The sequence below is a fragment of the Clupea harengus genome, chromosome 5 (assembly GCF_900700415.2).
Source record: "Clupea harengus chromosome 5, Ch_v2.0.2, whole genome shotgun sequence".
Lineage (NCBI taxonomy): Eukaryota > Metazoa > Chordata > Actinopteri > Clupeiformes > Clupeidae > Clupea > Clupea harengus.
This window is the reverse complement of record NC_045156.1, coordinates 26567053-26579196: the sequence shown is the minus strand read 5'-3', so window position 1 is coordinate 26579196 and position 12144 is coordinate 26567053. Positions and strand designations below refer to the sequence as shown.

The window sequence follows — 12144 nt, the reverse complement described above, 5'->3', positions numbered from 1 at the left end:
TGCATATTGTCTCATTTATGAAGTAGACACCCCAGAGACGTGTTGTCTGTTTGTGCTTGTGTGAATGAGAGTCGACAGTGGACAGAGAGACAGTCACGGGAGAGACTTACTTGATACCGATCACCTGACCCAGAAGTTTCCCAAGGCTGAGAAAGATGGAACTGGTTAAGGTGAGAAAGCCACGCATCCTCTTTGGACAGCTTTCCCCCAAGTACATCAGGTGCAGATTTATCCCCAGACCTGAAACAATCCATTGATGGGATAGGGTTGATACAGGGAACCAGGGGAAGAGATAAAGAAGAGACATTACAATATCAAACACCTTAGAAAAAGAAAGATAAAGAACGAACACAGAAATGGAAAGACAGAAAGAAAAAGAAAGGGATAACAAAGAGAAAAAGCTTGCATTATATGCAATGCGCAAATATGACTGCTCATACCAGAATTGTACCCAAATAGAAATCTGCCAAGGAGGATCATCTCGAAGGATTTAGCCATTCGGCTTAGGACCATCATCACTGCTGCAAGGATGGCCACCACATTATTTATCTGCAGTGATGTCTTCCTGCAAGAATGAAGGTAGTATAAATGGTGCTTCAATGGCGGAGGGTGGGGTGAGGGATGGGTGGCACAGGGGGGGTTTGTGTGCGTATGTAACAGTTGTTGATTGTATTTTGAATGAAGGGGAGGCACTTCATCTCACCGTCCGTATTTGACTGAGAGGCTACCACAGTGGATGGCTCCAACCAAGCCCCCAAGGCTTGAGGTGGACACGATGAAGGACCATAAGAGGGTGTTGGTGGACTCTCCCACAGGAACTTCATACCTGCCCAGCCAGGTCTGGTTCACAAAGCTCTGGATGTGCTGCAGGCAGACAGGTAGCATTCTGTTCACACCAGCATTGTTTGATATCTTCATGTCATGGGTGGAGGGGGGGGGGGGGGGGAGGCAGGTCTAACTCTAATGTTTTTACATTATTGGTTCAGAAATACAATTACATTTTTAGTAAGTTATTACATTATCAGCTTTTTTTACATTAAGAATGGAAACATAATTACATTATCTGTAGTTATTACATTATTGGCTGCTACATGGCTATTTAACTTTGTTCCAAAAAGATTACTGGTGTGTAGATTTGCAGGAGCCTTACCTCAGCGGGAGAAGTCATGATGGAAACTTGAATTCCATACTGGAGTGTTCCGCCAACTCCCAGAACCAGTGTCAACAAGTACAGCCTCCAGTACTGAGTCTGAGATAGAGAAGATGTCACACTTGGTGGCCAAACTTTGCAGAAATAGTGACCAATACCAATCAACACTATTGTCTATGTGAAACAATGATGTAATACCACATACACACTCACCACTGACTAACAATGATATAAGGATAAGAATCATTACGAACGAAACAAAATAGCATGGCACTGAACTCAGACAAATGTAAAATCAGGTAATTTACAGCTTCACAGCAATAGAACAATTGTGTTTAATGGTGTTTAAGTTTCTGGTGCGCACTGATGTCATTGAAATCCTTTGGCTTAAGACTGTCATTAGGAAGGAAGTGTTGTGAGTAGAAAACATGGTGCTTACCAGCTCCTTTAGGTTGTTTTTCATGGCTATGGGCAAACAAGAGGAGCTGAGGAGTGCAGTAACCTGAGGCGAGCCAAAAGAGGAGCTGAGGAGTGCGTTAACCTGAGGCGACCCAAAAGAGGAGTTGAGGAGTGCGTTAACCTGAGGCGACCCAAAAGAGGAGCTGAGGAGTGCGTTAACCTGAGGCGAGCCAAAAGAGGAGCTGAGGAGTGCGTTAACCTGAGGCGAGCCAAGACAAAGAGCCTTGCTCCATCTGGGGATATTTATCCCCTTTCTGATTCCCAGTCACTGAGGTTAATCATATCATGTTGGAAGGCCAAACCATTTACACTCTATCTGTGTGTGTGTGTTTTTTTAATATTTGAACATTAACTGATATCCCCTGAAAGCTGCATTCAGGTATGCCCGGGATGAAACTGGTTTACAGCAGCTCATTCTGAACTGCTGCGGCAGTCTTGTGTGTAGTCTACCGGTAAGTGACTACACGCTTGTTTCTGATTTGTAGACATCGTGGCCTAGGTAAGCCATTTTTGAGAGGTCACGTAGCGGATGTTTTTAATAATAAGGAAGCTGTTTAGAGGAGGAACCAGAAAAGCTGAGCACAGGGCATGGACACTTATTGGTGAGCCAAAAGAGGAGCTGAGGAGTGCCCTAACCTGAGGCGAGCCAAGACAAAGAGCCTTGCTCCATCTGGGGATATTTATCCCCTTTCTGATTCCCAGTCACTGAGGTTAATCATATCATGTTGGAAGGCCAAACCATTTACACTCTATCTGTGTGTGTGTGTGTTTTTTAAATATTTGAACATTAACTGCAAGGCAGTAGACCTAGAGATATTCCCCACAGATATCCCCTGAAAGCTGCATTCAGGTATGCCCTGGATGAAACTGGTTTACAGCAGCTCATTCTGAACTGCTGCGGCAGTCTTGTGTGTAGTCTACCGGTAAGTGACTACACGCTTGTTTCTTGTGGCCTAGGTAAGCCATTTTTGAAAGGTCACGTAGCGGATGTTTTTAATAATAAGGAAGCTGTTTAGCGGAGCAACCAGAAAGCTGAGCACAGGGCATGGACACTTATTGGTGGGCTCAGAGGGCAGACCTGGGGACTGCCCCTACACTCCTTTGATTGCGTCTGGGAAAGGGACGCCATTGTGCTTTGAGGGAGTGGCGTACTCACCTGTTTTTAAAGTCATTGTTATTGTCCTGTTTTATTCCAGAATGTGACTTGCCTTTGGTTCCATTTCTGTTCTGATGGGCAAGTGATTGGGGCACAAAGAGAGAGAGCAATTTTGTATTATTTATTAGGAGACCTACTTGTTGTTTTTATTAATACTGATGACCTTGTGACACGAAACTGTGATGTAACTTCTTACCTAGCTAATCAAATGATCCAAACAGTGATTGATCCCTGGAGTGACTAAACTAAAGGGAGTGTTGATGGAACCTAATGCTATGGCTCTCAATTTATTGTTGTTGTTGAGTATTTTTCAGTCTGAACTTAAACTTATGTAGTGGCTTACAGTTTGCTGTTAAGGTGTATTTGTGTGTCCTTAAAACACATTAATCGAGCTTGTCAACTGCTTCTTTTGTTGAAACTAAAAAAGTACTTTATGAAAAGAGTGCACAAACAAACTTCAAGGCAGTGGTAGTGGAGACACTTACTTTATTAAAAATGTGAAGGGAAAACAAGTTCGAAACACTTGAAAGAGTTGATGTGTTTACATTATTTTTATCAAAAATGTTTTTTAAACATGGAGCACCATGGAAATCTCTGATACTGGATTGGATGTTAACTTCAATCATTGTCTTATGTCTCATTATCTTAGAACAAGTCTCTCATTTGGTTAAATGATTTACAGTTGTGGGAAAGTTACACATTTTAAGTTATACTGTATTTACAATACAGAGAGAAAATACATATTCAGAATAAATAGGGTGCACACAGTTCTCTAGAACTTTGTTGCATGCACAAAGTCTCCCTTCTCAATTTCTGTGCCCATGCCCTTAAAGTTTAATTTGTTAAAGTCTTCAGTGATCTCCACCATGGTTTTTCCTTTAGTTTCTGGGATAAAATATAACATGAATGCTGCGCTGAAGATGCAGTAGGCAACAAATATCAGGAAACAGAACTGTCCCAATCCATCCTGCAAAAAAAGAGATCAATTTAAAGATTTACAAACTCCAAACTGCTTCATACAATTTGTCCAATAGTTATTCTGAGTAGATACAAAGCTTCCAAAGCACATTTAACAAATCATTAACGCCAACAGGGAATAAAGATGTGTGAGCTACCTTTAACAGCTAGTAAGTTTTGAAAGCTGAAGGCTTGGTCTTACCACAATGTATGGGAAGAGCATCCCAATGAGGAACAGGCTGAGCCAGTTGATAGTGCCGCTGACCACGTATGCTGATGGACGCCAAGCCTGCAGGAACAGGTCAGCTGGCAGGCACATGGACACTCCCGCTAAAGACACAGGAAAAGACTGGATCAGAGTTCATATAAGGGAATCCTCCTCATAGACATAGCAGGCAGTGATATAACCCTGTCTTTGCTGTGTCAATCAGTTAGTACATTTCTCTCATTAGGGATCCCCTCTGATGCACGAATTGTGGCAAACTGTCAGATCCACATGATTAATTATGATTATGATTTCTCATCTAAATCATATCATATCAAAATCATCATGCTACTCTATAATTGGACAAATATTTTGAACAACTTCAAGAAGGCGTCAGAAAGCTAACTTCTAAAACTCACAGTAGCTTCGCACTTACTGGTGTGCTTGCTGGTCAATGAGCTATGTGAAAAACAATAACAACCATGAGGAAATACTCACATGGCCCCAAGCCATAGACGCAGATGACAGAGAAAATGAGTGCGATGTTGAAGTAGGGGACCCAAGGGTAGAAATCCTGTGATGGGACAAGACAGCTATTTATTGTACATAGTACTATTGACTGTACATTTTATTATGTTATACATTAAACAGACAAGACAAGGTTATGGCCCTGGCAGTGATCAACTTTACCTTAATGGTCAGCATGACAATCAGCACAGACATGACCACACCCATCATGAGGTAGCCAAAGCCCATCAGTTTCTTTCTGCCAGCACGGTCAATCACAAAAGCCTGTAAATACACACACACACAGACACACACACACACACACACACACACACACACACACACACACACACACACACACACACACACACACACACACACACACACACACACACACACACACACATACACACACTCATTAATAAATCACCAAATGCATGGGATGAATGTGTATTTTACAAGTACATGTCTGAAGAGCTACAACATGACATGGTATGACAGAAACTCTACATGGTAAAGACTGTGCAGTCAGCAGCCAGTAGATGGCGCTGCATCATCATCTTATGTGATGAGACTTCAGCATAACAATGACATGGGCAGGTGCCTCTGTACTTTTAAGTTTGAACCCTAGGGTTGAGCTAAAACATTCTCTGCCTTCAGTTTTAAGAAACATGGGGATGAGAGAGAATAGGTGTTTGTGTCCTGCAAAGACATGAACACCATACACCTTAACATATATAGGGGGTAATAAAATGCTACAAATGTAATTCTGTTTTTCAAAAGAACATATAACAGTACTTTGTCACAAACGCCTTGTATCATGAATGTCTACGATGTCCTTTCTGTGTGCATGCATAGACTATCTGTTGAGATACCTACACAGATTGTTACAGTGATCAGTTCAGTTGCCCCGATACCAATAGAGAGATAACGCATCTTGTCCTCTTCAATTCCAGATTCACGGAAGATGTCAAATGCGTAAAAATAAAGCTGTGCATATAAAGGGAAATAAAGAATCGTTCAATTACAAAGCATACTAAACATTGCATATTTATTTGTTTTACCAAGGGAAAAGTCTTCAATGTAAATTAGCAATAAGTAAGCCATTGCTCTCCCTCACCGCGTTGATTCCACAGAACTGCACGCCAGCACAGGGGAGTGCCAGCGCCAGCAGCTGCCAGCGCACGCAGCGAGATCGCAGCACATCCAGCACAGTCTTGGCCTTCTCCCCCTGGGCACTCTCCCTCTCCTTCCTCATGTCCTCCAGCTCCAGCTTCAGATCATCTTCTTGCCACAGCCACTGGAGGGCTGTAACACACACACACACACACACACACACACACACACACACACACACACACACACACACACACACACACACACACACACACACACACACACACACACACACACACACACACACACACACACGCACACACGCACACACACACGCACACACAGTTTAAAAAAAAATATCATCTAAGTGTAGTGCCTTTCTGTTTCTAACACTATCATCACATTTTTTCACATAGACTCTAAGCCTATTTGTTATTAGTTTGTTAAACTGTTGGCAGAATTGAATCTAAATGGGTGATAAACACAACAGACAGAACAGAGGAAATGAGCAGAGAAACCATAGCCTTGAAACTACTATGAGACTGCTGCCTACATCTTAAGAGGATTAACAGGGAACCAAGAACGGAATGCAAGATTATATCAATATCAATGAACTCAATAAACCCCATAAGGTTGAGGTTTAAGGTTAACCTATTTGACTTATTTTTGACCTTCTGCTGAGGGACACAGGAAATGTCTGTGTGTTAGTTTCTGAAGATCTTTGCATTTTCAATGCGGGGCGGCAGTGGTACTGCGGGGCGGCAGTGGTACAGGAGGTAGAGAAGTCGGTTAGTAATCACAAGGTTGCTAGTTCGAATCCCTGTCGAAGCGTCCTTGAGCAAGACACTGAACCCCTAATTGCTCCTGATGTGCAGTGTGCCATAAATGTAAAATGTGTATACCTTGTAAGTCGCTTTGGATAAAAGCGTCTGCTAAATGACTAAATGTAAATGCAATGTACATTTGTCAATTGTCATACACATTAAGTGTAGCCTCACCTTTCTTACAGCCATCCTCATCTCCCTTGTCAATGTAGAGGTAGCGTGGCGCCTCTGGGAACCACAGCAAGGACAGGAACTGCAGGATAGCAGGCAGGCCGCTCACAGCTAGCACGTAGGGCCACATGTCATCGGTGCCCATCAACTCTCTGTGTAGAGAGAGAAACCCGTATTTGTTACTATGATGAGAAAAGAAAGGATACGCTAGCTGAGATAACTGAAGCACACAACTTCTTTTTGTGATTGACATGTTTTCCTCTCATTTGTCCTTCCTTACCAGTCATCTGCTGGTCTGGATATAGTTGTGTATTTGTAATATAGTGTGTCTGGATATAGATGTGTATATGTAATATAGTGTGTCTGGATATAGTTGTGTATATGTAATATAGTGTGTCTGGATATAGATGTGTATATGTAATATAGTGTGTCTGGATATAGTTGTGTATATGTAATATAGTGTGTCTGGATATAGTTGTGTATATGTAATATAGTGTGTCTGGATATAGTTGTGTATATGTAATATAGTGTGTCTGGATATGTGTGTATATGTAATATAGTGTGTCTGGATATAGATGTGTATATGTAATATAGTGTGTCTGGATATAGTTGTGTATATGTAATATAGTGTGTCTGGATATAGTTGTGTATATGTAATATAGTGTGTCTGGATATAGATGTGTATATGTAATATAGTGTGTCTGGATATAGTTGTGTATATGTAATATAGTGTGTCTGGATATAGATGTGTATATGTAATATAGTGTGTCTGGATATAGTTGTGTATATGTAATATAGTGTGTCTGGATATAGTTGTGTATATGTAATATAGTGTGTCTGGATATAGTTGTGTATATGTAATATAGTGTGTGGGAGAGACACAGTCTCAAAAAAGACTCACTTGATTCCAACCACCTGGCCCACCAGTTTACCGAGGCCGATGAAAATTGAGCAGGTTAAGGTGAGAAAGCCACGTAGCTTCTTTGGCGAGCTTTCACCCACGTACATCAGGTGCACACTCAGCCCCAAACCTGAAGGAATCCAGGTCAGGGTAAAGGTGGACACAGGGAACAAGAAGAATGGATTACAATGTTGAATATCCTGACAGAATGCGACAAAGAGAAGAGCTAAAAGACCAAAAGTCAAGGACTAATAGTAACTACATACCGACATTGTATCCATACAAGAATCTACCGATCAAGATCATCTCAAACGATTTAGCCATCCTGCTCAGGACCATCAAAACAGCAGCAACGATGGCCACCACGTTGTTTATCAGGAGGGCTTTCTTCCTGCAAAATGAATGTACACAAACCATAACACATATGCAAGACAATATGCAGATATGCTGTGAAGTAAGAATACATACAACATTACATTTCACATTACATTCTATACAATAAAATACTAATTAGGTGAAATGAATGATATATGATGAATGATGTATGATGAATGACGTATGCTTGTGAGTCTGTGTGCCCTTAAGGGCTGAATCTCACCGTCCGTGTTTGACTGGAAGGCTGCCACTGTGGACCGCCCCGGCCCAGCCCCCCAGGCTGAAGATGGACATGATGAAGGACCATATGAGGGTGTTGGTGGACTCTCCCACAGGAACTTCATACCTGCCCAGCCAGGTCTGGTTCACAAAGCTCTGGATGTGCTGCAGGCAGAAAGGCATTATTGACGCTTTGTCTGGTGAGGCCTATCAACACACGCCTCTGAAGGATGAGGGGAGTAAATCATTTGTTCCATGAAGGTTTTTCAAAACACTAACCTCAGCAGGCGAAGTCATGATGGAAACTTGGATTCCATACTGGAATGATCCCCCAATGCCCAGCACCAATGTCAACAGGTACAGCCTCCAGTACTGAGTCTGAGAGAGCAGAAACACATTTCACCCTTGAACACCCATCCCACAGGAGGAGAGTATATTTGACCACTACACTCAAAACAAATAATACACATCTCAAAACCACAATATGGGCAGGAGAAACAGTTTTCCACATGACTAAAGTACACTGATAAAGTAACCATGGGAGTTATATAAAAGATAAACTGAGATTGAGGCTATCCCATCACTCTACGATGGTGTAGGCACAGGTAAAGATGAGAGAGTTGAAGAACATGTTTCTTACCAGCTCTTGCAGCGCAGTCTTCATGACTGTGGACTCCTTGGACGATGACTGGAGAGAGAGAAGAGCTCAAGTGGGCACTCACCTTGGGCAAGGGGGGATAAAGAGTCCTGCCCTGCAGCCGTTATATATCATCCTGAGTCCCATCAACCCTAGATTCTACGCAGGTTAGGTCCAACATGTCCAAAGAAAGTGTAAATGTTAAGTGAGTGTCATTAATCGTTAACTGAGAAGAGACCAGGACGGTTTTGTTTGTTTGTTTTCTGGATGGAACTAGATCCTGGCAACTGTCTGTACTTCAGCTGGTCATTCTGAGTTGCCTTGAAGTTATCATGTGTTAGCTTTTCACATTGAGACATTGTGGAACTTTTAGGTAGTTACTGTTACAATGTAAGTATGGGTGGCCTTCAGTTAACAGATATGATTTACCCGTAGACAACTGCAGGGCCAAAACAATGTCCATAATATTGAATAGAAAATGCCACAGCAGTCTGAGATTTCCTGAAATGATATTTCTGAAGTTATATCACCACTCTTAATGATGTCCACGTAGGAACCCCCTTAGGGGTTTCACAGTGGCTAAGTGATTTAGTACAAAGCTTCCATCTTCCTACATTGTTACAGGCATGACCTTATGGTGAGACTGACTTGGAGCGTGAGAACATATTTTGTTACGGGGTGTTGCTAGGAGTTGAAAACATTTGGGGCTTAGCCCAGACCTGTAAGGAGGTCCCTGGGCATCCTCCCCTGGGACATTTCATCTCCCTTCCAACAGGAGATAACTCTTCCTCCATCTCCTTAGCCTCACCTGCACCTTGTTGCCTTCATCCTTTATCTTTTTGAGAAAGCTTCTTGCATCCATAGCCTTCAAGTCTTGCCTTAGAGGGGTTGCTAGGATCTTTGGGTGGGCATTTGGATTATTTGGGTGGGCATCAACTCTGTTGCTTTTCCTTAATAGGGTTGCCTATGTAAACAAGGACGTAGTTTAACTTTGGGAATTTTATGATTTTAGATTTTGTGAGTAGCATTTGTATGATGAACTAGAGAGGAGTATGTTACATTTGGTTTGGATCTTCAGTGGGCTACAATGGAACATAATAGCAGTGTCTGTATGATGAACAGTTGTATGATGAACTAGGATAGTTCTGCCTAAATGATGTCTAGGCCTAATATGATTGGCAGATGCAATTTTCTTAAATTTATATACAGTGGGGAAAATAAGTATTTGACCCCCTGCCGATTTCGCAAGTTTGGCCACTTGCAAAGAAATGTGTGATCTATAATTGTAATGGTAGGTGTATTTTAACAGTGAGAAATAGAATATTAACAAACAAATCCAGAAAACTGCATTTTATAACATTTATGACTTTTATGACATTTATGAAATACTTATTTTCCCCACTGTATATATATGTGTGTGTGTGTGTAAAGGAATGTCAAACTCCTAGAATGCAACTGATAGCTTAACTAGCCAGGGTAAACACCAGTACAGGTAAAAGAAGACAAAGGTGAGTAAGCTAGAATGGTGACATTCAGTTTTGCTAAATCATTTTTGAGTTCAACTGCCAATCAAATGATCCCATTCGCGCTCCTGAAGCACTTTTGTTGATTGGCTGTGATTGTTTGTAGCTCAGCCACAATTGTTTTATTTTCACCATTTACAGAAATCTGGGGCTATTCATGAAACATTCGGGTCTGTAGCCCCTGACACCCAGGCCTAATGAAACCCATGTCTCACACAAATACACCGGATGAACTGTAAGGGGACCAGAACTGTTGTAAACTTCCATGCACCTCTTTGGATTACCATGGTAAATTAGTACCTGAGTTTGACGTCCGAACGTTTAAACATTATTACAGCACAGAACCTGGCGTCAGAGATGACGTGCAGGAAGTAAATGAAGCATGAAAGGCCACGCGCACAAGAGACATCCCATAATATATAAAATAATATGTAAACACACAAACAGATTACAAATGGAACAACGCACACAGTACACACTCATCCCTTACAATGCCTATTTGAGTTATTACCTTGGAGGAGCTTCATACGGCGCCATCTCTATCTCTATCTCAACACCAGCAATGAAATGTATGTTTGCGAATGTGTTGAACAGTCTGTGGCAGACAGACTGACAGCTGGCAACAGTTTCCAAGAAAATGGGAAAAGTGGTAAACAAAGAACTCCAGAGAAGGCATTGCTTATCGCTTTTAATTTTTCTGCTAATGTCTGGCATGTTGACAGACATGTCAGACTCGGCTCTGAACAATGTGCCTCTATTTCATTCACATTTCTCTCTAATTACAAACATTTGTTTCAGTTGATGGGTGATGATGATGGGTGATGATGAAGGGTGAGTTGGATTATGGTACAGTTGGCATCTCTGAATCACGCTCATATCACCCGCTTGCTATCTGTCATACAGTGCCCTCCACAATTATTGGCACCCCTAATGAATATGAGCAAAACAGGCTATGAAGAAATATGTATTTTCTGTTTATCCTCTTGGTCTTTCACTCAAAATATTCACAAAAATCTTTTCATTGAAGTAAAATTATTGAATTTTTTTTTTTGACATTAAATAAATATATTTCCCCAAAACATGTGTTCCACAATTATTGGCACCCCTTAATTTAATGTTTTGTGCAGCCTCCATTTGCCAAGATAACAGCTCTGAGTCTTCTCCTATAATGCGTGATGAGGTTGGTGAACATATGGAACGGGATCTGAGACCATTCCTACATGCAGTATCACCCCAGATCCTTCAGATTCTGAGGTCAACGTTTGTAGACTCGGCTTCAGCTCATCCCACAGATTTTCTATGGGGTTGAGGTCGGGGGACTGTGATGGCCATGGCAAAACCTTTATTCTGCGGTCGGTGAACCATTTTTGTGTTGATTTTGAAGTGTGCCTCGGATCATTGTCCCGCTGGAAGGTCCGACCAGCCCATTTTAAGCTTACTGGAGGGGGCTGTTAGGTTTTCATTTAATATCTGCTGGTATTTGATGGTCCATGATACCATGTATCCTAACAATATGTCAAGGGCCTTTGGAAGAAAAACAGCCCCACAACATCAAAGATCCGCCACCATACTTCACATTGGGTATGAGGTGCTTTTCTGTATGGATATATCTTTCTGTCTACGCCAAACCCACCTTTGATGTTTGTTGCCAAAAAGCTTCATTTTGGTCACATCTGACCATATAACTCGGTCCCATTGAAAGTCTGACTTACATTTGGAAAACTGTAGGCGCTTTAGTTTGTTGTTGATTGACAGTAGAGGCTTTTTTTCTGGCAACCCTCCAAAACAACTTGTGGTGATGTAGGTGGTGTCTTATGGTAGTTTTGGAGACTTTCTGACCCCAAGACTCAACTAACCTCTACAATTCTCCAGCTGTGATCCTTGGAGATTCTTTTGCCAGTCGAACCATCCTCCTTACGGTGCGTGGGGTCAATGTACAGACAT

At 41.8% G+C, this 12144-nt stretch overlaps 1 protein-coding gene across 1 annotated transcript; it reads right to left on the bottom strand.

Annotated features, from left to right (window-relative positions):
- Window positions 1-3234: 3234 nt before the first annotated feature.
- LOC116220607 (solute carrier family 2, facilitated glucose transporter member 11-like) lies at window positions 3235-8974 on the bottom strand. Its single transcript, XM_031568574.2, has 12 exons — window positions 8681-8974; window positions 8320-8418; window positions 8045-8205; window positions 7713-7837; window positions 7447-7576; window positions 6549-6697; window positions 5555-5742; window positions 5314-5424; window positions 4618-4719; window positions 4426-4501; window positions 3925-4052; window positions 3235-3732 (listed from the first exon to the last, which is right to left on the bottom strand). Exons 1-12 carry the CDS (start codon window positions 8702-8704, stop codon window positions 3538-3540), a joined length of 1488 nt encoding a protein of 495 aa, XP_031424434.2. The 5' UTR covers window positions 8705-8974; the 3' UTR covers window positions 3235-3537.
- Window positions 8975-12144: the final 3170 nt, after the last annotated feature.